Source organism: Bactrocera tryoni, chromosome 5 (assembly GCF_016617805.1).
Source record: "Bactrocera tryoni isolate S06 chromosome 5, CSIRO_BtryS06_freeze2, whole genome shotgun sequence".
NCBI lineage: Eukaryota > Metazoa > Arthropoda > Insecta > Diptera > Tephritidae > Bactrocera > Bactrocera tryoni.
In genome coordinates, this window is record NC_052503.1 from 19,273,141 (window position 1) to 19,293,737 (window position 20,597).

Genomic DNA, 20,597 nt, shown 5'->3' on the forward strand with positions numbered 1-20,597 from the left:
GTTTACTACTACTTCTTCTTAAATAAGAAAGCGTTTTGAAAATAGTCTCCCAAACTCCAAAAACAACACTGAACTTGGTCTTTTATTATTGTTTATTTTTTAATAGCGAACTTTGAAGCGCCGGTGTTTGGGCAACAAATACGGCCAGGGACTAGTGGGTTGCAGATAATAATGTTGCAGGTCTACTATAATATTGTACAGACAAGACCATACTTGTTATGTGCTCTAGGTGTGTTCCTAAATATTCCTGGAGCATTTAATAACGTTTCGCTGGAATATGTTCTGAGCAGTATCGAGTCAATAACAAGGTGTTGATCCTGCTATACAACGTTAGGTTAGAAACCTCAGGACTACCTTTAAAAGGGTAAAAACAAAATAAAATGAAGCTAAAAGTACCAAGGAAGCCTATAATGACACCGCGTGAAGTGTTATCTCCGCTCCTATGGAAGTTATTAGTGAATAAACCAGCCAAGCCCGCAATGCTTTATATATGGTACATTTAGAAGGATGCTCAACCCAAGCTCCCTATCTCATACATTAGTGCTTTACATCAACTGTAAGACCTGTTCTGCTCTGCGGTGCCATAGTGTGTTAAAAGGCATAAGAAAATCTACCTACCGGAACTAATCAAAAGGGTTCAGCGGCTCGTTGCACTGTGCATAACGGCACCTCTTAGAACAATACCAAGGCCGGCTCTCGAATTAGTGCTAAACCTGACGCCTATAGACCTCTTTAATGAAAATTTCGCTCAAAATCGAGGAAACAACTACTGGAACTACATATGGAACTTGCAGACATAGTTCAGTGGTTTAAATGCGGTTGGCTCAAAAATGAAAGACAGACTTGCTGAGGGGATATACTGTCCAGACTTAGGCATAAAACAGTCTTTTAAACTACGGGACCACTGCAGTATATATCATATAGAATTTTTTGCTATAGTGAAAGCCGCGGTAGGTAAGTCTAGAGTTAATATATACGCAGACAGCCAAGCAGCATATCTCGTTTCACACATCGGCCAAAAGTATCCCAGTAGAGATTATCGCCAAGAACAAGCGACTTCACTTAAACTGGGCACCCGACCACAAAAGCATCGAAGTCCATGGGATAGTGGACAAGATTGTGTAAAGTAATATATGGCTATTACTGGAAGAAAGGATCGTTCATGTTTTATCCCGCCTCTGAATGGGTATCAATTTTATGTGGCCTTATCTTATCGTAAATCTAGGCGGATTATTAACTTCTGCGATCTCTGGTAGAAAAAAAGCTATCTACATATGCAGTTATAACTTACCTCGACTCGGAAATTGAACCGATCCCAAACACACAGCAGTGTCAGTTTACATAAGCGCCAGCATTACCTGAACTCTAACCTACACTAGCGATCTATATATCGTACATAAAGTAAATAAGAAGGCTGCAGCTACCGAGCTAGCGCAAGCTTGAACTGATTGTTTATTTTATAACTCAATCATCGAAACATTAATCAAATTAATGGAAAATTGTTGTAATTATCGTTTTAAAGAAATAAATCACCACACATGCACAAACATATATAAAATCTCGCAAATTTAAACTGCTTAATTCATAATCTCGAAACATTAACCGAGACAGTTTTAGCTGATTAAACTCTTGCTGCCCACATTTATGGAAATATGTAACTGCTGCAAATGAAGCGTGTTAAAGAACTATTACGAAGCAAATCTGTTGAAATATATACCATATGCGTATGTAAATACATATATATACCTATGTGTAGGTATGTATTTATAATTAGAAATATTACCATGACAGGAACTAAGGTTAAAGTCAGTGTCAGCTCTTTGATTTATACTTCTTGTATGCGAAAACTTCCACATCTCATTGAGATGTACATACATATATTGAATATTATGAATTAATGAATTTATTTGCAAATATTAAAATCAATTCTTAAAATTATGCGTGAAGAAGAAAGATATACCCAATCCCACTTGACTTTCATCACCATACTTTGGTGGTGTAGGAACGGAGGTTTCGACGTCGCTTGAGTTGTAGCTGCTTAGGCGGGATGGATAACAAGAGATATGTACATTAGTGAGACACAATTAGACATAGAAATTTGGCTTCTCCTTTTTCTTCTTATTCGATGGCATAGACACCAATTAAAAATACCGGTTCCAATATATACGAAATTATCTACGATTTCGAAGTTATGGCTCTCAACAGTGACGTGGAAGCCGCGAGTATCAACTACTTGTTTGATTCTTATCCTCGTCCACTACTAGACCCATTTGCTTCGCTTCCTTATCCAGTCTGGAGAAAGCAGAACGGCGCTGATGTTGAGGCCAATGATATCGACATCATCGGCGTACGCCAGCAGCTATACACTCTTATGAAGATTATACCTGACGAATCTTTCAATGTTGCTACATGTCAGTTCACGGGAATTTATATAGAATTACATCAGGTATGCTTTCGTCCGCCCAAATTCTACAAAGAAGCTAATACGTGCTCCTTATAAGTTCTTTGCCGCCGTATTTGAATAGCTCAGCCGACAACCCATCAGCCCCGCCGTTTTATTGTTCAATTTGGCTTCTTCCTGCCGTAAAAATGGCAATGTTTCTTTCGAGCGAGTCTAGAAACTAAAACTGAAATCGTTTTGATTCTACATTCGACGGCTGTAAACCCCAACAAAGGTATCTCAGATATCGAGGTGATCCGCCCTGCTTCGATCTTCCTTAACTTCGAGTAAACTTCTGATTCAAACCCAAGATAAGGGTACCAGAAACCGTTTCTTCAAACCCTTAAAGACTGGTTTGTACTACTTATGTGGCAAACGAAATTTGGTAGCTGAAGGTAAGGTCATGAAATAACAATATCGAGGGTAAAAGTAGTGCAGGGCATTTGACCATTAGACCTCTTAATGTCTTAAATGTTGTCCAATATGTTTATCAATTGAACTACTAGAAAATAGTTATAAAAACGACTTCAAACATCAACGTACTACCAGAAGAACACATTAAAACGGGGTTTTCAATAAGAGGGCCACAAAAGTTTAGATAAAACAAAAACGCGGTTTGGGATATCAATGAAATTCTTTATTCCAGTGAAAGTACATTCGATGCCATTATGCATGGAGCTCGATTTCTTTTGCTTGGCCAACACGGGCACGTTTACAGAAATCCAGACGCTGAACCCAATTTTGGACGGTTTTCGAACATAAATCGGCCGATACTGCTGCAATTTCACCTTCGATATTCGTACAAAGTTCATCAGTCATCGCTGGCTTGTTGGCATAGACCATAGACTTGACGTAGCCCCACAGATAGTCTAGCGGTGTTGAATAGACGACCGAGGCAGCCAATTGTCTGAGTCATTACGTGAGGTAACATGTTTACCAAAATTGGTTTTCAATAAATCGATTGCGACATTTGCTGTGTGGCTTGTGGCGCCGTTCTGTTGAAACCACATATTGTTCCAGTCCCTATCATCCAATTCGGCACAAAAATATTCGATTATCATTGATCGAAAGCGATTCTCATTCACGGCCCAATGACGACGCCCGCCCGTAAATCGCACCAAACCATAATATTTTCGGGATTCAATGGTGACTCATGGAGTACGTGTGTATTGCTGCCTTACCAATAATACATATTTTGCTTATTGACGAATCCATTCAGCCAAAAATAATCCCCATCGCTGAAGATGATTTTTCGATGAAAATCCGGATCATTTTCAAGTTGTTGCTCAGCCTAATTCACGAACAGACCTTGATTCTGGTAATCAAAGTGATTAAGAATGTAAGCCAAGATCTTTTCGCAAAATTCGCCACAGCGATGTCACAGAGATGCCCAACGCTTGAGAACCACGCGTGAGAGACTGATTTGGGTCTTCCTCAATCTCGACACTACGGGCTTTTATTTGTCTAAATTGGACATTGGAAATGGAAGATATGATTAACTAGCAAATATTTTAAATTATTAAAGAGTTCATTCAAAAAAGCTCACTTTAGAGCTTGCTTACTTGTCAATTGGCTTAATCATAAAAAAAAATCAAGTTCATAATATACAATTGTCCCCTGTACATACGTACAAGCTTCTCGTGCTTCTTTCGTTTATTTAGTCATAGAAACGCACCGATTCGTTTATATTTACACTCATGATCACGTTTAAATGACATTGCTTGTTTGAGGATTAGCTAATGTCTTCGGCATTGAATTGCCGAGTCAACAACTTCAGCAAAGGTTTGAGAACATGTTTTTCGGCAATGGACAACATGGTGGACATGACAATATACATATGTATGTATATGTATGTACACATATACACTGTTACCTACACACATACTGAACCAGCTTATTGTAAAATTATTTTAACATGAGGAAGTCAGATCCGTAAACACGGCGGCTGGCTAAAGGAATTTGGAACATACCCTGGTTTGTCACAACAGCAGAAAAGAAAAATCACGTGCTCACGATCAGATGCTCATGGTATCGGTATTGACCTAGGTTTTAACCGGCTAAGGGCTGTCATGTCGACGATCAAACCATGCTTGGATCTGTTAGTAGCATGAAGTTTCCGAAAAGTGGTGTGTGGTAATTGCCACAGCAGATGGCTAAACTTAATCTACATAGGATTGGATCTCTGAAAGAATGAAAATGAAAGAAAACTTTAGTCTAAGGTGCATTTCTTATAACATAAAAGACTGAAAAACGTCACACACTTTCTCTTGTCCAGAGGTTCCTCTACTAGTATCCCTAGTGGCAATAAGTCATCCCCGGTTAGTGCCGTTCCACTCGAGAGACTGTATATTGTGGTCGCTTCCGACCATCCCTCTGTAGATATCAATATTATTACCTTCGATTACGTTGCACACGCTAAAAAAAATCGATACAATTTAATAACTTGGTATTTTTAAAAATAACGGGAGTTCTTCTAAAATTAACTTCTTGTATGCACTGTGGCATCACTACACACTCAATTCGAGTGGCAACACTGTAAGTAACCACAACATTGAACAGATGTTCCTTTTTGGCATATCGGAAAAATCACGTCCATTATTTATTAGTGCGAAAACTTTTCAGTCAACTGGAGAAATTGTTCAAATAAACTGTTAAAAACATGTCTATGTTATTGTTAAATATCTTGCGACAAGCTTGCAAAACATTCGATCAATCGAATAAAGCGTCTTTCAATACGAATTTCCCTACGCTTAAGCAACTAACGGAGCTTTTAACATATTTCGACATACAGCTTGAGCCGCAGGAATTCGAAACGTTATTCAAGAAACCTGGACGAGCACCGTGCACGTATGTGCATATTTTGGAAAATGATGTTGTATCCATGAGTGTATTTGTGATGCGTGAAGGCTATACAATGCCGTTGCATGATCATCCGTGTATGCATGGACTTTTACGCGGTATTTACGGAAAGCTAAAGGTGCAAAGTTACACTAAACAACCGTTAAAACCAAATGAACCGTTGTACGATCCCAAGGCTTTGGAGGTTTGTGTTAAAGCAAATGAACCGAAATTCGTTAGTTCTAGTACAGAATGCGCTACGCTAACACCCACTGAACGCAATTATCATGAAATCACCGCCGTTGGCGGCGTGGCTGCATTCTTTGATATACTTAGTCCGCCATATGATGCAAATATTCCCATATATGGTAGTCGACGTTGTAACTTTTACCGTGTGGTTGAACCAAAGCCAATATCTAGCAATGGCGGTGACGCCGGCTTTAGTGAAAAACCATCATCATTGTGTTTACAGCGCATACCAACACCGCGTAGCTACTATTGTGATACCGCTGAAGCACCTGAAAAGGTGCTAAGTTACACTTATCTATTCACAGATGAGGAGTACAGTTAATCTTAGTTATAATATAGACACATATTTAATTATATACGATAATGCCAAATTTTAATTTAACATAGATGTGTGAGTGTGTATCTCTTAAGTAACCTTTGTAATCACTTTCGACTTAAAAAAAATATATTTTCATACCGTGCTAGATATTTTATGCTTTAATAGGATGTAGAATCTAGACTGTTTTAACAAAACTATCACATGTACAAGTGACGTTTTAATTGTTGATGTTAAGAATTGTAATAAGAATGATTATAAATAAATTTATTTGACTTAGAAATGAAAAAGACATCGATATTTCGCAATTTAATGAATATGATGAATGTTTATTGTAAATTGTTCAATCAATATTTATAACTTCATTCGATGAAACATTACTGATGTCTGTGCGCATACGCTTAATCTGCGTTGGGCCAAAATCTTCCTCATCGTCCGAATCTTTAATTTCGGTAATTTCGTCATCAATCCTTTCAGAGGGTTTGCGCTTACCACCACTTTGAAGTGGCGGGGGAGACTCCTTAATGGGACTGGTAACAAACAATTTGTCGGTCGCCGCAACAACTTTTTCCTCTGCATTACCGTCTTCATCGTCCTCAATCAAACACAAATCATCATCATCATCTTCCACAACTTCAGTTGCCCGACTTTTTTTAGATGTAGATGGACCATCTGCACTGTCATCTTCATCAGCTGATTTTGCTGCTTGTTTGCCATTACTTTCTTTCACAGCTGGTTCACTATCCTTTTGCTTTATTTGACTGCTATCCGATGCTACTTCGAATAACGACTCATCACGTTCTGCATCAAAATGTATAACAATAACTTCAAGTTCATAGTTTTGGAAGAAATCATCGCATTTGAGCACCACGCCATCGACTATACCCATTTCGGACATGAGCTTCTCCTCATTACACTCCGTTTCACCTTCTTCCGAAGATATTACCACAATACCCTTATTCGGCTCCATGACATCGGGATTAACCATGTTAAGAGTTTTAATGAGAACATCATCACGAAAGTCCTTAATGCGCATACGTTTAGTGTCAATACGTATATGCACGGCCGGTTCGGAAGAACAAACTATACAATTGGGATTCGGTGCTGTAAGGAACTTTTCCGGTACCAAAAGCTGCTGACGTGGATTTTGTCTCAAACGCATATATACCGACTTGCATTTATCGAGTTGACCCTGCAATACCTTAAAAGTCTGCAAGACCACAACTCCGGCTGTTATTGCATTGGTTGTTGCTATAGCTGGTATAATATTCCCGGCCATGCTTTTTACTTCGAAACGTGATTTCCGCCCAATTTCGAAAATATAAGCACGTATATTTGCACAAGCGGCCACAAAGTCCATTGCTGGCTGATCATCTTTATCCCACACCAGCGACTCGCCATCATCAAGCTTTAAAAAGCTAGCACTAAGTTTCTTCAAACAATCTGCAAATACAGTGGCACATTCAGCAAGCGACCACACTTTATGGTAATGTTTCGTAGTATCCTTCAAGGTCTCAGCAGTTACTCCCTCGCCATTATCCTGTTTGAGTAGTACATTGTCCCATTTCAAAGGTGTGGGTGCCTTACGCTCTTTCCATAAATTCGCCATGGATAGCAAATAATTTATGTCGTCAAAGAAGAATTTGTTAAATAATGTGGAAGCATCGTAGCTAGAATCTTTGGCCCATTGTCGAGTATTTACACGAGCAACATTGCCCGTTTCTGTTTCTGGTATGGTTTTAGCGACTTCTTTATCCTCGCTTTCGCCCTTCTCTTCAGCATCTACTGTATTGGCTTCGGGATCGGCCATATCCGGCGATATATCTTCATCTTCTACGCTTTCGCCGAATAATTGACTAAAAATAAAAGAGGCACATTAAACCGAATCGTCTTTGATTGATTTAAAATCGACTTACTTGAAAAGATGTTTGGCCCAAACTATGCAATGAATTGGTTCAGATGGTGTGTTGCGTATGGTGCAGCCGGGAAATGTCTTTTGTTTTGCCTTTGGTGTGCACTCATAACACTGTGTTAAACCTTTCTTGATCAATTCAACTTGTCCATTATAACCTGCAGTACCACTCTCAATCAGTGGCACTTCGGCATGCAAGCACATACGATTAACATGATTACGCGCAGCACGATTATCGAGGGCATTTAGCACAATGTCAAACTTTTTGAAGAAACTCACACCATAATCCGTGCTGAAATTGAACAGAAACAAATAAGTGAGAAGCCAAAATTAAAAGCGGTATTTTAACTTACGACATTATGCTGTCATGATACGCTTTAATATTCACATCTGGATTAAACTGCAATGCGCTTTCACGTGCCACCTGTGCTTTGGATTTACCCACATGCTCACGATGGAACAAGAATTGGCGATTTAGATTGCTCAGGTCAATGGTATCTAAATCGATCTAATGAAAAATTACAAAAATTAAAGCCTTCTACCATAATTTTAATAATTAATAACTTACAATTTCGATATCAGGAAAGCCGGAAAGCACCAAATTCTTCAGTATCTCGCAACCGATCCCACCCGCGCCAACAACCAATATTTTTGATTTCTGTACATTTTCCTGCAGCGTTGACGGGAACACACCATTTAACGCAGCCGCCATTGTAATACTTATGTATTTATTGTATAGATTTAATTTGCACCAAAATATTCAATAACTTCTTATTTTTGCACACAAAATGAGGCAAACCGGTGTGATTCAATAAACCCTCTACAGAAAAAGACGCTGCAACCTGTGCTGCCAAATTCGTTTTAATGTCAGTGATGCCATATTATCATGAATAACTCTTTGTTTATTTCTGATACATAAATGAAATAAAGTTATCGATAACATTTTGCAGCATTCTCTCAAAATACATTTTTATTATACTTCAGTCAAAGTTAACTTTTTCTTAAAATATTTACCAACCATGATGATATTTTATGTATATATGAAACAAAGTATATTATTCACAAATGTAAAATATGAGTTATACAATTGAAAGCACTTTTTGCTTATTTTATTTAACAGAATAGTAGATATCACTTGTATGACGTGTAACAATGATTCATATTTTTGTATTTCGGGCTTGCTATCACTAAAATAATATATTTTTATTCTACCTCCGGCAACTCTGTTAGTATTCTGTATTGATTAGAAAAATCATTTCACTGTATTTTGGAAACAATTTTTGTTGTGGCGGCGAAAAACAAGTGAAAAGCTCATTATCAAGTACAAAATTAGTTGCAATGCATTTCATTAAACTTTATAAAATAAATATTTCTGTGTATAGCTTCAAAAGCAAATAAGTAGATGCCAGGAAGCATCTCTATTTACCGTGAAGGTGCTAGTAAAGGTAGTGGTGCCAGGTGGACACAACTGGAGACGTAGATATGCCAAGTATAGATCAACCACCATACGAATAAAAAACAAACTACTGTCTGTGGCGACGGCGCAAATGAGGCAATCCATACACAAACGTCGAAAAATATGACAAAAAAATTTTAATGAAAGAAAAACAGAAAAATTTTCAGTGAAAATTTGTTTCTAGTGGTGGACGGATCAAAACACGCAATACTCGTACTGACTGCTGTAAACATACCTACATACATATTTCATTGCTCCAGCACTGTATTGTTGCATATATATATCATCAAATTGCTGGAAATTAATAATATACACATATATAATATACAATATAAATCAGCGACGACGGCATTGAAACATTTAAAATCAGCAGTGCTCTGAAAAATTAATTGTGAAAATCACTCAAAGTAAATACATAAATTAATTGTGTTGACTAGTTCATTGACGTAGAGGCATAACTATGGCTGAGGTCCGACGACGAAAAGGCGAGAACGATGCCAGCGACGATGCTGGAGAGAAAGCAGGAGAAGGTGACAAACGTAACTCAGCGGCGGACTCATCTGATCATGTAAGTAATAGGATAAGCTATGATTACATTTTCAATTCACAGATGGTGCTCAAGTGCAGGGAGTTATAGGCAAAAACAGTAAATTGAGTATTAAAAGCTCTTGCTACAGACTTATTTTTGGACGTAAAGGCATGTTTCTAGATTAAATTTGTCTTGAATAAATCAAAGTTATCAAAATTCGGATTTACAGGTGTTCCATTAATCAGATTACGTGTAAACTTATCTCGAGATTTAAAATACGCCAATCACTGCCTTTAAATGCCCCTTAAGATAACACAAAATGTATGTAGTTGAGTAAAACATACAACACTTGTATGCACAACATTTAACTTATTAATTAATTTATGCTAGGTGTACTTATCTCTTAATAATTAGGAGCATTATAATTAAAGAAAAAATGTGACCAACTTAAAACTTTTCGACATTGTCACCAAAATTTGTTACTTTCATGAATGTTATTTGAATAATAAATATAGGTGTACAGTAGCAAAACTCTTGCTAAATGGTCAAAAGTCCACAAAAGAGGTGAAAGGTCTTAAGTTTAAGTAACAAAAAAAATAAGGAATCAGCCGACACATGTTAGAAGATGCACATTAGTACGTATGCACATATGTACATACCCACTTGTGTATGGGGAAATAGAAAAAACGATATTTGCTGTAAGTAAATAGAGCGATGTCAATATATTTTACAATATTGTCTGCAAGTGCATATATATGTATGTATATGTATATAGTATATGCTATATCTACGAGTACATAATGCAAAGGGAATCCAATTAGTGTACTGTACATACACGTGCCATTACTTACAAACATATATATTGTGCATATATGTACATATATGCTCATGCATATGATTTCTTGAACACTTGTTTGTAGATGTATATACATATATATGTATGATTTGATTGCGCCAACATTCCGATTAGCAATGCGCAAATATCTGCACTGTATTGCAATATTTTTCAAAGCTTGACATTTTTTACGGTAGCAAACGCTCAAATAGAAACAAAGGACTTGCAGTACCACAATGGTTTTAAAAATTAACATTAGCGCATACGACAGTATACATATCTGTCTAAGTTAGGGTGCCGCAGAATAAGCAATAATAAATAAATGTATTGTATATGTATGCATGTGAGATTATTTCATTCATTAGGGTCAGTTCTCACGCAAATAACATCAAGTAAATAAGTTGTTGTTTTTTTGGCGTATACACTAACAACGTTCCAATCAACAGCAAGAGCAGCCAATAAATTTCCATGGTATCCTATTTGGATGCAAATTTTCTTTTTCATGTGGTGTCATGTTGCGGTATTAGGATTCTAAATCGTTTTGTCAACTTGTCGCTGCATGGGTTTTATAGACTTTTATACATACATACTTACATATACATTTGCAAGCTTATGGGCGTTTTTAAATAAATTACAACCTGGAAATATCCCGTTGCCAACAAAATTGCATTACTCAAGTCAACATAAAAACATTTCGCGCCACATTCCATTCGTCTACGGGATTGTTGCGGCTTAAAGTCTCTGTAGTATATACATATGTATATATAGCGCCTGTTAATTAGTTGCTCCATCTTCTCACTGATAACTCTGTTAGTGGCAATCATTTTCCACCGGCGGCGGCAATTTATTTATACAACTTATGTGCATATTCTACATACATACATACATACATCATTGTAGATAAATCGGGAATGCAAATTTTCGCTTTAAAATTTAAACCGCAGTTATCACGTTTACCTCAACGACTTTAATGGCATATGACTATTAATGTAATATAATTCTATGACAAAGCATTGATACTGAGTCATGAAATGGACCCTTCAGAATTTAGATTATTTTATTACTTTTATACAGGGGGTTTAATTTTGCCAAGAAGTTTTGTATTTAGGCAAACTAGTCCCTCAGTTTTTGAAGTATCGCTCTGAAATTTTGCACAGGCCATTTTCTATCCAATAAGCTGCTCATTTGTCGGAATCACCGATATCGGAACCCTATAGCACGTAGCTGTCATACAAACTGATTTATCAAAATCATATACTTGTATGGAAAACTTTTTTATTTGACAAGATATCTTCACATTATCATTTGGCATGGATTATTATTCAAGGCAACGATGCAATCTCCGAACATATTTTTCTAATCGGACCACTATAGCATATAGTTGCCATACAAACTATTGGATGAAAATCAATTAAAAATGTTTTTATACTTTTTTATGTTATAAGAAATGCACCTTTGTAGGGTATTAAAATTTGTTTTTATTCAAAAATTAAAGAATTTTCATTTGCTCTGAGATAAATAGATTAACATAAGCATGTAATTTTGCATTTACTCCAGGTCGATTCAGAGGAGGAAAAATTGCCGGAGGATAAATTCGTTGATGAGTTATCGAAAACGCTTCCACAAGGCACTGATAAGACACCGGAAATTTTAGATTCAGCCTTAAAAGATCTACCGGATAGGTAATTATATGCATCGGAAACGCAACAAACAAAAAATAACAACAGCTGGCACATATCAGCATGCTTCGCATGCAGTGAATATTAGAAAAAAGTTAAATAGATTTCTCATGCAATCGCTTGAACGCACGCTATTACACACGTTAAAAAAACAGCCACAGCTATGTACATATGTTTGCTTTTGTTTGTTTTCGCACATATTATTGGTATTTTAATAGCTAGCGGTCTATTTATGTACAATACAACAACATTTTCTACAAACAACTTTTTTTCGCCACTTCAGATGGAAGAATTATGTGATTCGTGGCATCTTCACTTGGATTATGATATGCGGTTTTGCACTAATCATATACGGCGGCCCACTGGCGCTTATGATAACGGTAATTAATTGCGCAATTATTTATATTATGAAATTATTAATTTTATATTTTTTTATAAAAATTTGCTTTCTATTTTAAATTTTTATTTAGACTTTGCTGGTACAAGTCAAGTGTTTCCAAGAAATCATTTCCATCGGTTATCAAGTCTATCGCATACATGGCCTACCCTGGTTCCGTAGTTTGTCCTGGTATTTCCTGCTGACATCGAATTACTTCTTCTACGGCGAAAATTTAGTGGACTATTTTGGCGTAGTTATTAACCGTGTGGTAAGCGCTGACGTTTGTCATTAAAAAAAAGGAAAAACAAATTTTAAACTAAAAATATTTTCTATTTTTATATTTGCGATAACACATTTGTGCAACTACAACTACAACTATGACACATAATAACAATCACGTGATGCAGGAATATTTGAAATTCTTGGTGACCTATCATCGTTTCCTATCGTTTGCATTGTATTGCATTGGTTTCGTCTGGTTTGTGTTGTCGCTGGTGAAAAAGTATTATATGAAGCAGTTCAGCCTGTTCGCTTGGACACACGTCTCGCTGTTGATTGTGGTCACACAGAGTTATTTGATCATACAGAATATTTTCGAAGGTTTGTGTGCATGTTTACTTTGATAAGAGTGTTTGCAATTTTTATTAGCATATTTATTATCATTATTATACCCTGAAGAGCGTAAATTTTAAGTTTGCCACGAAGTTTGAAATACCCAGCAGGAAATTTCGAAAGCCTTATAAAGTTTACATTATGTAAATGATCGGCTTTAATCCCTTAAGTGCTGTCTACGACAGAAAAAAAGAAGATATAAATGATCAACGTGACGAGCTGAATCTATTTAGCCATGTGTATACGCGAACTTATCGCTCAGTTTTGAGATATCGATCTGAAATTTTGCTCACATCTTTTTCTTCCTAAGAAGTTACTCATTTGTAAGAATCGTCGATTTCGGGTTACTTTAGCATATAGCTGACATACAAACTGACCCATTCAAACCAAGTTGTTGTATGGGAAACTTTTTTATTTTGTAAGATATCTTCACGAAAATCGACATAGATTATTATCTGAGTCAGCGCTATGATCTTCGAATATATTGTTCAAATTGGACTACTATAGCATATAGTTGCCATAAAACCTGTTTATTTAAAATCTAATTAAAGATCTTTTTAAGCCCTTTTATGTTATGATAAATGCCACTGTAAAAGTTATAATTATTTCAGTGCAGCCAAAGTTAACTTTTTTTCCTGTTTTTTTTTCTTTCTTGTTATTGAATTGTATTTTATGCATATAGATAAAATTTAATGATACAATTAGCGAAACATTGCGGTTAATAACTGTTGATATTAATAAGTCTTGCATGGCAGTGCTTTTCCGCTTTACTTTTAATTATTAGCTTAATTTGAATACTAAATTCGTTGCTTTTTTACCAGAGACTCTTTATAAAGTTTCATATAATTTTTGTAATCAAGAAAGTAAATATTTTTTGTATTGTTATATTTTTACTTCCTGATATTTTTAGCAAATCGATTAAATTAGGCAGTCATTTTTTTTTTAAATTATGCAAATACTTTCTTTTATTGGCACTTTTACCAAAAAGTAAATTTTTGATTTTTTTTTATCAAAACCCGGTAGAAATTTTTTAAAAACAGCTGATTTTAAGACAAAGACATTGAAAATTTGTATAATTGCTATTGTTGCTGTAACAGCATGAAAAGTCTATCAAGAGATAATTGCCTCAAAAGCTAGAAATGAACCCTAATTTTTATCCTGCAAAGAGCTGTCAGTGTCGCAGCAATAGCCAAAATTATTTAAAGAATGCTTTCGTATGCTACAACTACAACCACAACTGTGTAGGAATTGCCGCTTCTTAAATTTTACATTATTTTTAAATAATTCACTTTTTCCGTTTTAGATTTTGGTAGCAATTTATTCACTTTCTCGCCTGCATTTCTCACATTCTTCCAATTATTATAATTTTCAAAAATTTTACTTTCCCTTTTCAGGTCTCATTTGGTTCATTGTGCCCGTATCGATGATTGTATGCAACGATGTAATGGCCTACATGTTTGGCTTCTTCTTCGGTCGTACTCCACTAATTAAATTAAGTCCGAAGAAGACATGGGAAGGATTTATTGGTGGTGGCTTTGCGACAGTTATCTTTGGCATTATCTTCTCCTACATTCTCTGCAATTATCAATATTTTGTATGCCCAATACTGTATTCAGAGGAATTGGGCCGCATGACAATGGCTTGTGAGCCAAGTTATTTGTTTACGAAGCAAGATTACAGCCTAAGTGTGGTGAGTTAGCCGTCTTGGGCCACAACAATACTCAATACTTACAACTATAAATACTTTACTTTACGCTCTAATTGCAGTTTGGCATCGGCAAGTCGCTTAGTATGTATCCATTTGTTTGGCATTCGGTAGCATTGAGTTTGTTCAGCTCAATTATCGGACCGTTTGGTGGTTTCTTCGCTTCCGGCTTTAAGCGTGCATTTAAAATAAAGGTAATTACATGGAAATGACCTACTTTTTTAGCTTGAGTTTACCATTACCACTCAGAAGAAAACTTATACTATAAAGTATATACAGTGAAAGCTCTATTAAGCGGACAACTCCATTAACCGTGCACGTTGGCCGGATTTATTAAGCGGACAACTCTATTTACCGGACAGAAATACTGGTCCCTCTACTGTCTGCTTGTGGGAGATTTAATACTTGTATAAAGAGTTTTTGAGATATAGATCTGAAATTTTGCACACGTCCTTTTTTTACCCAAAAAGCAGTTCATTTGTCGAAGTCGCCGTTATCGGCCCATTATAGCATGTAGCTATCATACAAACTAACCGATCAAAATAAAGTCCTTGTATAGAAAACTTTTTTATTTGACCAGATATCTTCACAAAATTTTGCAAAGATTATTGTCTAAGGCAACGCAACGCTCTTCGAAGGAATTGTTCAGATTAGATCATTATATATTATAGCTGTCATACAAACTAATCGATCAAAATCATGTTTTTATATGGAAAAATTTTTTATTGACGAGATATCTTCACGGAATTTGGCATAAATTAATGCCCAAGACATCGTTACAATCCACGAAGAAATTTTTCAGATCAGACCACAATAGCATATAAACGTACTTATCAAAATCAAAATAGTATTAATTTTATGCTATAAGAAATGCACCTGTGATTCTTCACATCTTCGTTGCAGCCGAAGTCAACGTTTTTTCTTGTTTTTTATTGTTATTAATTTTTGCTTTCATTCCACAGGACTTTGGTGATATGATACCCGGTCATGGCGGTATTATGGATCGTTTCGATTGCCAGTTCTTAATGGCAACATTTGTGAATGTTTACATTTCCAGTTTTATAAGAACGCCAGCACCATCCAAGATATTGACACAGGTGAGTTACATGTTTCTTTTTAAATTTTTTTGAATAATAAAATTTATGAAAATTCTTAAATTCTCTCTATCAGATTTATAACTTGAAACCGGAGCAGCAATTACAAATTTTCCAATCACTCAAAGAAAGTCTTGGCGACTTGATAACCAACTAGAGATTTTGCAAAAACTATTAAATTTAAGCGTATACTATACTGACAAAACAAAAACAACAAAAAACACATATACGAATACTACATATTTGTTAAAGAATGATATCAATAATTTAGCTATTTGTTTATTTGTATTATAAATATTGAATGCGTTGTTCATATATAAGTTCTTTTAACTTAAAAAAGCATAAAAGCGTGTAAACAAAACAGCGGTCTTCACTGTTAATACAAACTTCATGCATATGAAGATGAAAGAAAATAAACGCCCGCCAGGCCCGCCAGGCGGTGATTTTGTGCCGCGCTGTTTGGAAAATTATTTTAAAATAATTTTATAGCGCAGCACTGTTTGAAGACAAAAATTTATAAATATAATTTTTTTAAATTTCTTTTATAAATACAATTTTTAATTTTTTTTTATAATTTTTTTTCCTTAAATTTTAGCTTTTGAAAAATTGTTGCTTGACACCGCGACAAACTAAAGCTTCCTTTAGACTAATAATAATTAAGTTCAAAATAAAATTAGACCTAAGTGTGTGTGCTTCACGACGTATTTCCAAACATTACGGTAAATTGGCGTTTTCTCTAAAAACAAAAACAACAAACGGCACATTCAATAATAGTTGTCGTTTAAGTAGATTTGTAGCATTGTAGTCATTTACAGTTATTATGAATATAGTTATTTTTTTACACGCTTTCGCCGTTTGTTGTTTGCTGCGAGATAAGAAGAGAATAACTCATTTGTAGGTTATAAAGAAATATAGCTGAAAAGGAAGAATTGAGTTTACAATTATTTAAAAAAAAAGTGAAAAGTGAAGAAATATTCGTTTTAAACAACTTGTGGTTACTAATGGTATTAGCATTTAATTATTATATTGTTTTAATGTTAATTTGTTCTTCATTAATTCTATTTAATTTTCATCATTTTCAATCAAATTATTTTTTAATTTGAACTTTTTTTAAAATTAATTTCGTTTTACTTTATTTTTTTTTTTTAATTTTTTAATTAACAATTTTATTAACTTTAATGTGTATCTTTTTATTTTTTTATTATTTTAATTTAATTTTTTTATCATAATTTTTTAATTTTAATTTTTTAGTTAAATTCGTTTTAATTATTTTTTAATTTACAATTTTATTAAATTTAATTCTTTTTAATTTAAACATTTTTTCTTTTAAATTTTATAAAATTTAATTTTTATCTTTTTATTTTAATTTAATTTTTAATTTTAATTTTTTAATTAAATTCGTTTTAATTATTTTTTAATTCATATTTTTGTTAATTTATGCGATTTTATTAAATTTTATTATTTTTAATCTTAAGATTTTTTCTTTTAAAGTTTATTCATCGTATTTTTTTATTCAATTTTTTTTTAATAAAATTTTTTTGTCACTTAATTATTTTTTTAATTTTAGATCTTTTCATTTTTCTTCTAATTTTAATTTTTTTTTTTATTTTATCATTATTTTTTAATTATACTTGGTTTTAATTAAAATTTTTTTTCGTAAATTATATTTCTTTTTTCACTTTGATTTTCTTTTTTTTTCTAATTTTAATTTTTTTAATATTAATTTAAGCTCTTGTATTGATCTTCTCAAATTAGTTTAGTAAAACTGAACAAAACTCCTTTATGTGGTGAAAAACATAACAAACAATCGACAAAATATGCGTGTTTTTAATTTTTAAGCTTAACAGTGAGATTTTTAAAACATATAGAGCATAAACACAAAAACTAGGCTAATTCGCTTGTTAAAATCTATTAATTGAGGCATATGTGAGTGTCATATCCTCTTGTTTGGTATACTAGGGTGTTTCCAAAATTGTACCGTTAGCGAAAATAGTTCTAAAAAAGTGATGCGCATGGAATAAAGACTAGAATCTTTATATATTACTGAAAATCCACCAAAGCGCTTGCTGGCTAAATGAAGCAACTGCGAGTGTTGGATTTCGGTAATATTGTGGTTTGTTAAAGACCAAACTCCGAAAAGGGTCCGCAAAATAAAATTCAAGCTGTGGATTGGTATTTCGCCTAAGTTTAACTACTAGTTGTTTATGCTTAAAAAAAATTAAAAATAAATGAAAAATAAAGTTTAGGTTCATTTTACATCTCACACTAAAATATATAAATATGTATGCACACATACTTACATATATACATTTCCGCTGATTGTTATGTTTCAATTTAATAAAGAAGCTAGTGCAATACTTAGACTAAATCGTATACATACATACATACATACTTATGGTACAACCCACCACTGGGGATGTACAAGAACAAACGCGATGTTGGAGAGGAAGAAAATTTAAGAAAAAATTAGTTTTAGTTTTTTTAACTTTAATATTTTTCATATAAAACAGAATTACAGCCGTTTTTTAGTCAATATTATATTAAATCAGTTGTTAATATATACTAATTACATACATACATACAATACGTATATGTATAAAAAAGCATACATAAAAACATATAAACACACATATAAAAAACAAAAACAATTCAATTGAAATATAATTCTGCATAGAACATTTAACTTATGTCTACATGTCATTGATGTTAATTGATAACAAAAACAAACAGTTAGTAACAAATGCTAGGGCACTTTAGGCAATTTCGAAAAAGTATATTTTAGGAAAAATATTGTGAAGTGAACGAGTCAGACTTTAAGCATGAAATTGTGTTGAATAATTGAAAGTCGGGACAAAAATATTGATTATGCTAAGTAATGTAGTTGTAAAGTAATGCAACTCATGTGCAGGGCTGCAAATCATGCAATAAAAAATAATTAAATCAACAATAAAAAATAATTAAATCAACATTAAAACAAAAAAACATTTTATTTTTATTTTGTTATCCCTAAAATCTTATTAAAAATCAATTTTATTTTTTTTTATTAAATTTTATTAATTTTCACTAATTATTAATTAAAAATTTAAATTTGATTAATTTCAGCGTTTCAGTTAGCGTTAATTTTTCCTATTATATGCCTTTTCATTCCCGCTTTTAATTTGAAAAAAAAATTATTTGGCACTCCAAATTTTAAATTAAATATGTATATTCTCAATTTTAATCCAAAACATCTGGGTTTTCAATTTTTAACACTTATTACTAAAACTAGTTTTCAATTCCTAATTTCGATTTTCAGAATTAAATCCAAGATGTTGGCATTACAGAATAAATTTCCATTAATTATTAAAATTTAAATTTTTCTAAATATTAATTGAAAATTTAAATTTTATTAATTTTCACTAATTATTAATTAAGAATTTAAATTTTATTTATTTTAATAAAAATATTAAATTTACATTTTTAATCCCAAAATCGACTTAAAAATTTTAATTATTCTTATTAATGAATTCAATAATTTAATTTTAATTTTATAAATTTTCATTAATTATTAATTTAAAACTTAATTTTTAATCCCAAAATCGATTTAAAATTAAAAATTTTAATCATGCCAATTAAATAATTAAACAATTTAATTTTAAAAATGTTCATCAATCATGAAGTTTAAAAATTTCAGTAATTTTTAATGTATAAAAAATTTAATTTTCAAATTATTAATTGAAAAAAAAAATTATTTAATTTTCAAATTATTAATTTATTAAAAAAAAAAAAAAATTATTTAATTTTTATTCCCAAAAACGAATTAAAAATTTAAAGTTTATATTCATTCAATTTTTAATCAAAAAATCTAAGATTTAATTCACAAATTCGAATTAAAATCTTAATTTTAATCAATTAAATTTTTAATTAATACTTAATGTTATTTTAATGTTTAATTCCAACATCTTGAATTTAATTCCTAAAATTGGAATCAAAAATTTAAAACGTAATTTTTAAACCCAAATTTGAAATGAAAAACCGAAAATCTAATTTTTAACCAATTTTTTTTTTATTCAAAAACTCGCATCCCTGCTCTCGGTTATTGCATTACTTAAATAGTTGAACAGCATTGCTTTGTTGTTGTTGTGAATATTTAGGAAAACTGTGGAAAGCAATATAATTTGTAGCAAAAACTGTATTCTTATTGAATTTACAACAAAAGCCAAATTTTTCTAAAGGAAACTTAACCTCCTTTAAACTTAGACTCCTTTTTTTAATAGAAATATTTCAACATTTTATTAACGAAACTTTAATATTTATATTCAGAAAGTAAAAAATATACAATAAAAATATATAGCACTTGTTTAAATACTTTTTATTTAATTATGAATAAAAAACCGACTCTTAATTATTTGACATTTATTTTAACGAGAGAACATATTAAATGAGCCGTTGAAATATAAAACTATTTCAATTAATGGAAGCAGCAGTCATTTAAAATTAATTGAAACTTTGTGTAAAACAAATGCATACCTGAGTATTGTGAAATAAATGTATATCTTATGAAAAACCAAATA

The 20,597-nt window shown here is 32.9% G+C and overlaps 3 protein-coding genes across 4 annotated transcripts; 2 read left to right on the forward strand and 1 right to left on the reverse strand.

The window, feature by feature from the left end:
• The first annotated feature begins 4,989 nt into the window (after window positions 1-4,989).
• Window positions 4,990-6,089, forward strand: LOC120777219 (2-aminoethanethiol dioxygenase). The gene has a single exon (XM_040108398.1). It carries the CDS (start codon window positions 5,100-5,102, stop codon window positions 5,847-5,849), a length of 750 nt encoding a protein of 249 aa, XP_039964332.1. The 5' UTR covers window positions 4,990-5,099; the 3' UTR covers window positions 5,850-6,089.
• Window positions 6,090-6,141: 52 nt separating this feature from the next.
• Window positions 6,142-8,594, reverse strand: LOC120777217 (SUMO-activating enzyme subunit 2). Its single transcript, XM_040108394.1, has 4 exons — window positions 8,324-8,594; window positions 8,109-8,263; window positions 7,760-8,047; window positions 6,142-7,699 (listed from the first exon to the last, which is right to left on the reverse strand). The coding sequence occupies exons 1-4, from the start codon at window positions 8,465-8,467 to the stop codon at window positions 6,187-6,189; spliced, it is 2,100 nt and encodes a 699-aa protein (XP_039964328.1). The 5' UTR covers window positions 8,468-8,594; the 3' UTR covers window positions 6,142-6,186.
• A 407-nt stretch (window positions 8,595-9,001) lies between these two features.
• On the forward strand, window positions 9,002-16,359 carry LOC120777218 (phosphatidate cytidylyltransferase, photoreceptor-specific). 2 transcript variants are annotated; one of them, XM_040108395.1, is made up of 9 exons: window positions 9,002-9,779; window positions 12,133-12,257; window positions 12,538-12,634; window positions 12,725-12,901; window positions 13,041-13,233; window positions 14,640-14,935; window positions 15,013-15,144; window positions 15,913-16,047; window positions 16,121-16,359. In XM_040108395.1, the coding sequence occupies exons 1-9, from the start codon at window positions 9,672-9,674 to the stop codon at window positions 16,199-16,201; spliced, it is 1,344 nt and encodes a 447-aa protein (XP_039964329.1). In that variant the 5' UTR covers window positions 9,002-9,671; the 3' UTR covers window positions 16,202-16,359. The 2 variants fall into 2 exon arrangements, with proteins under 2 accessions (XP_039964329.1, XP_039964331.1); XM_040108397.1 differs by lacking the exon at window positions 9,002-9,779 and adding an exon at window positions 11,525-11,564.
• Window positions 16,360-20,597: the final 4,238 nt, after the last annotated feature.

What these genes read in the sequence shown, in the direction of transcription:
- LOC120777218 (XM_040108395.1), top strand. Translation starts at nt 9,672, where the DNA reads ATGGCTGAGGTCCGACGACGAAAAGGCGAGAACGATGCCAGCGACGAT. An exon ending in CACTGGCGCTTATGATAACG is followed by an intron (nt 12,635 to 12,724) that starts GTAATTAATTGC and finishes ATTTTTATTTAG; the next exon opens with ACTTTGCTGGTACAAGTCAA. An exon ending in CATACAGAATATTTTCGAAG is followed by an intron (nt 13,234 to 14,639) that starts GTTTGTGTGCAT and finishes TTCCCTTTTCAG; the next exon opens with GTCTCATTTGGTTCATTGTG.
- LOC120777219 (XM_040108398.1), top strand. Translation starts at nt 5,100, where the DNA reads ATGTCTATGTTATTGTTAAATATCTTGCGACAAGCTTGCAAAACATTC.
- LOC120777217 (XM_040108394.1), bottom strand. Translation starts at nt 8,467, where the DNA reads ATGGCGGCTGCGTTAAATGGTGTGTTCCCGTCAACGCTGCAGGAAAAT. An exon ending in GCTTTCCTGATATCGAAATT is followed by an intron (nt 8,264 to 8,323) that starts GTAAGTTATTAA and finishes ATTTTTCATTAG; the next exon opens with ATCGATTTAGATACCATTGA. An exon ending in TATCATGACAGCATAATGTC is followed by an intron (nt 8,048 to 8,108) that starts GTAAGTTAAAAT and finishes GTTCAATTTCAG; the next exon opens with CACGGATTATGGTGTGAGTT.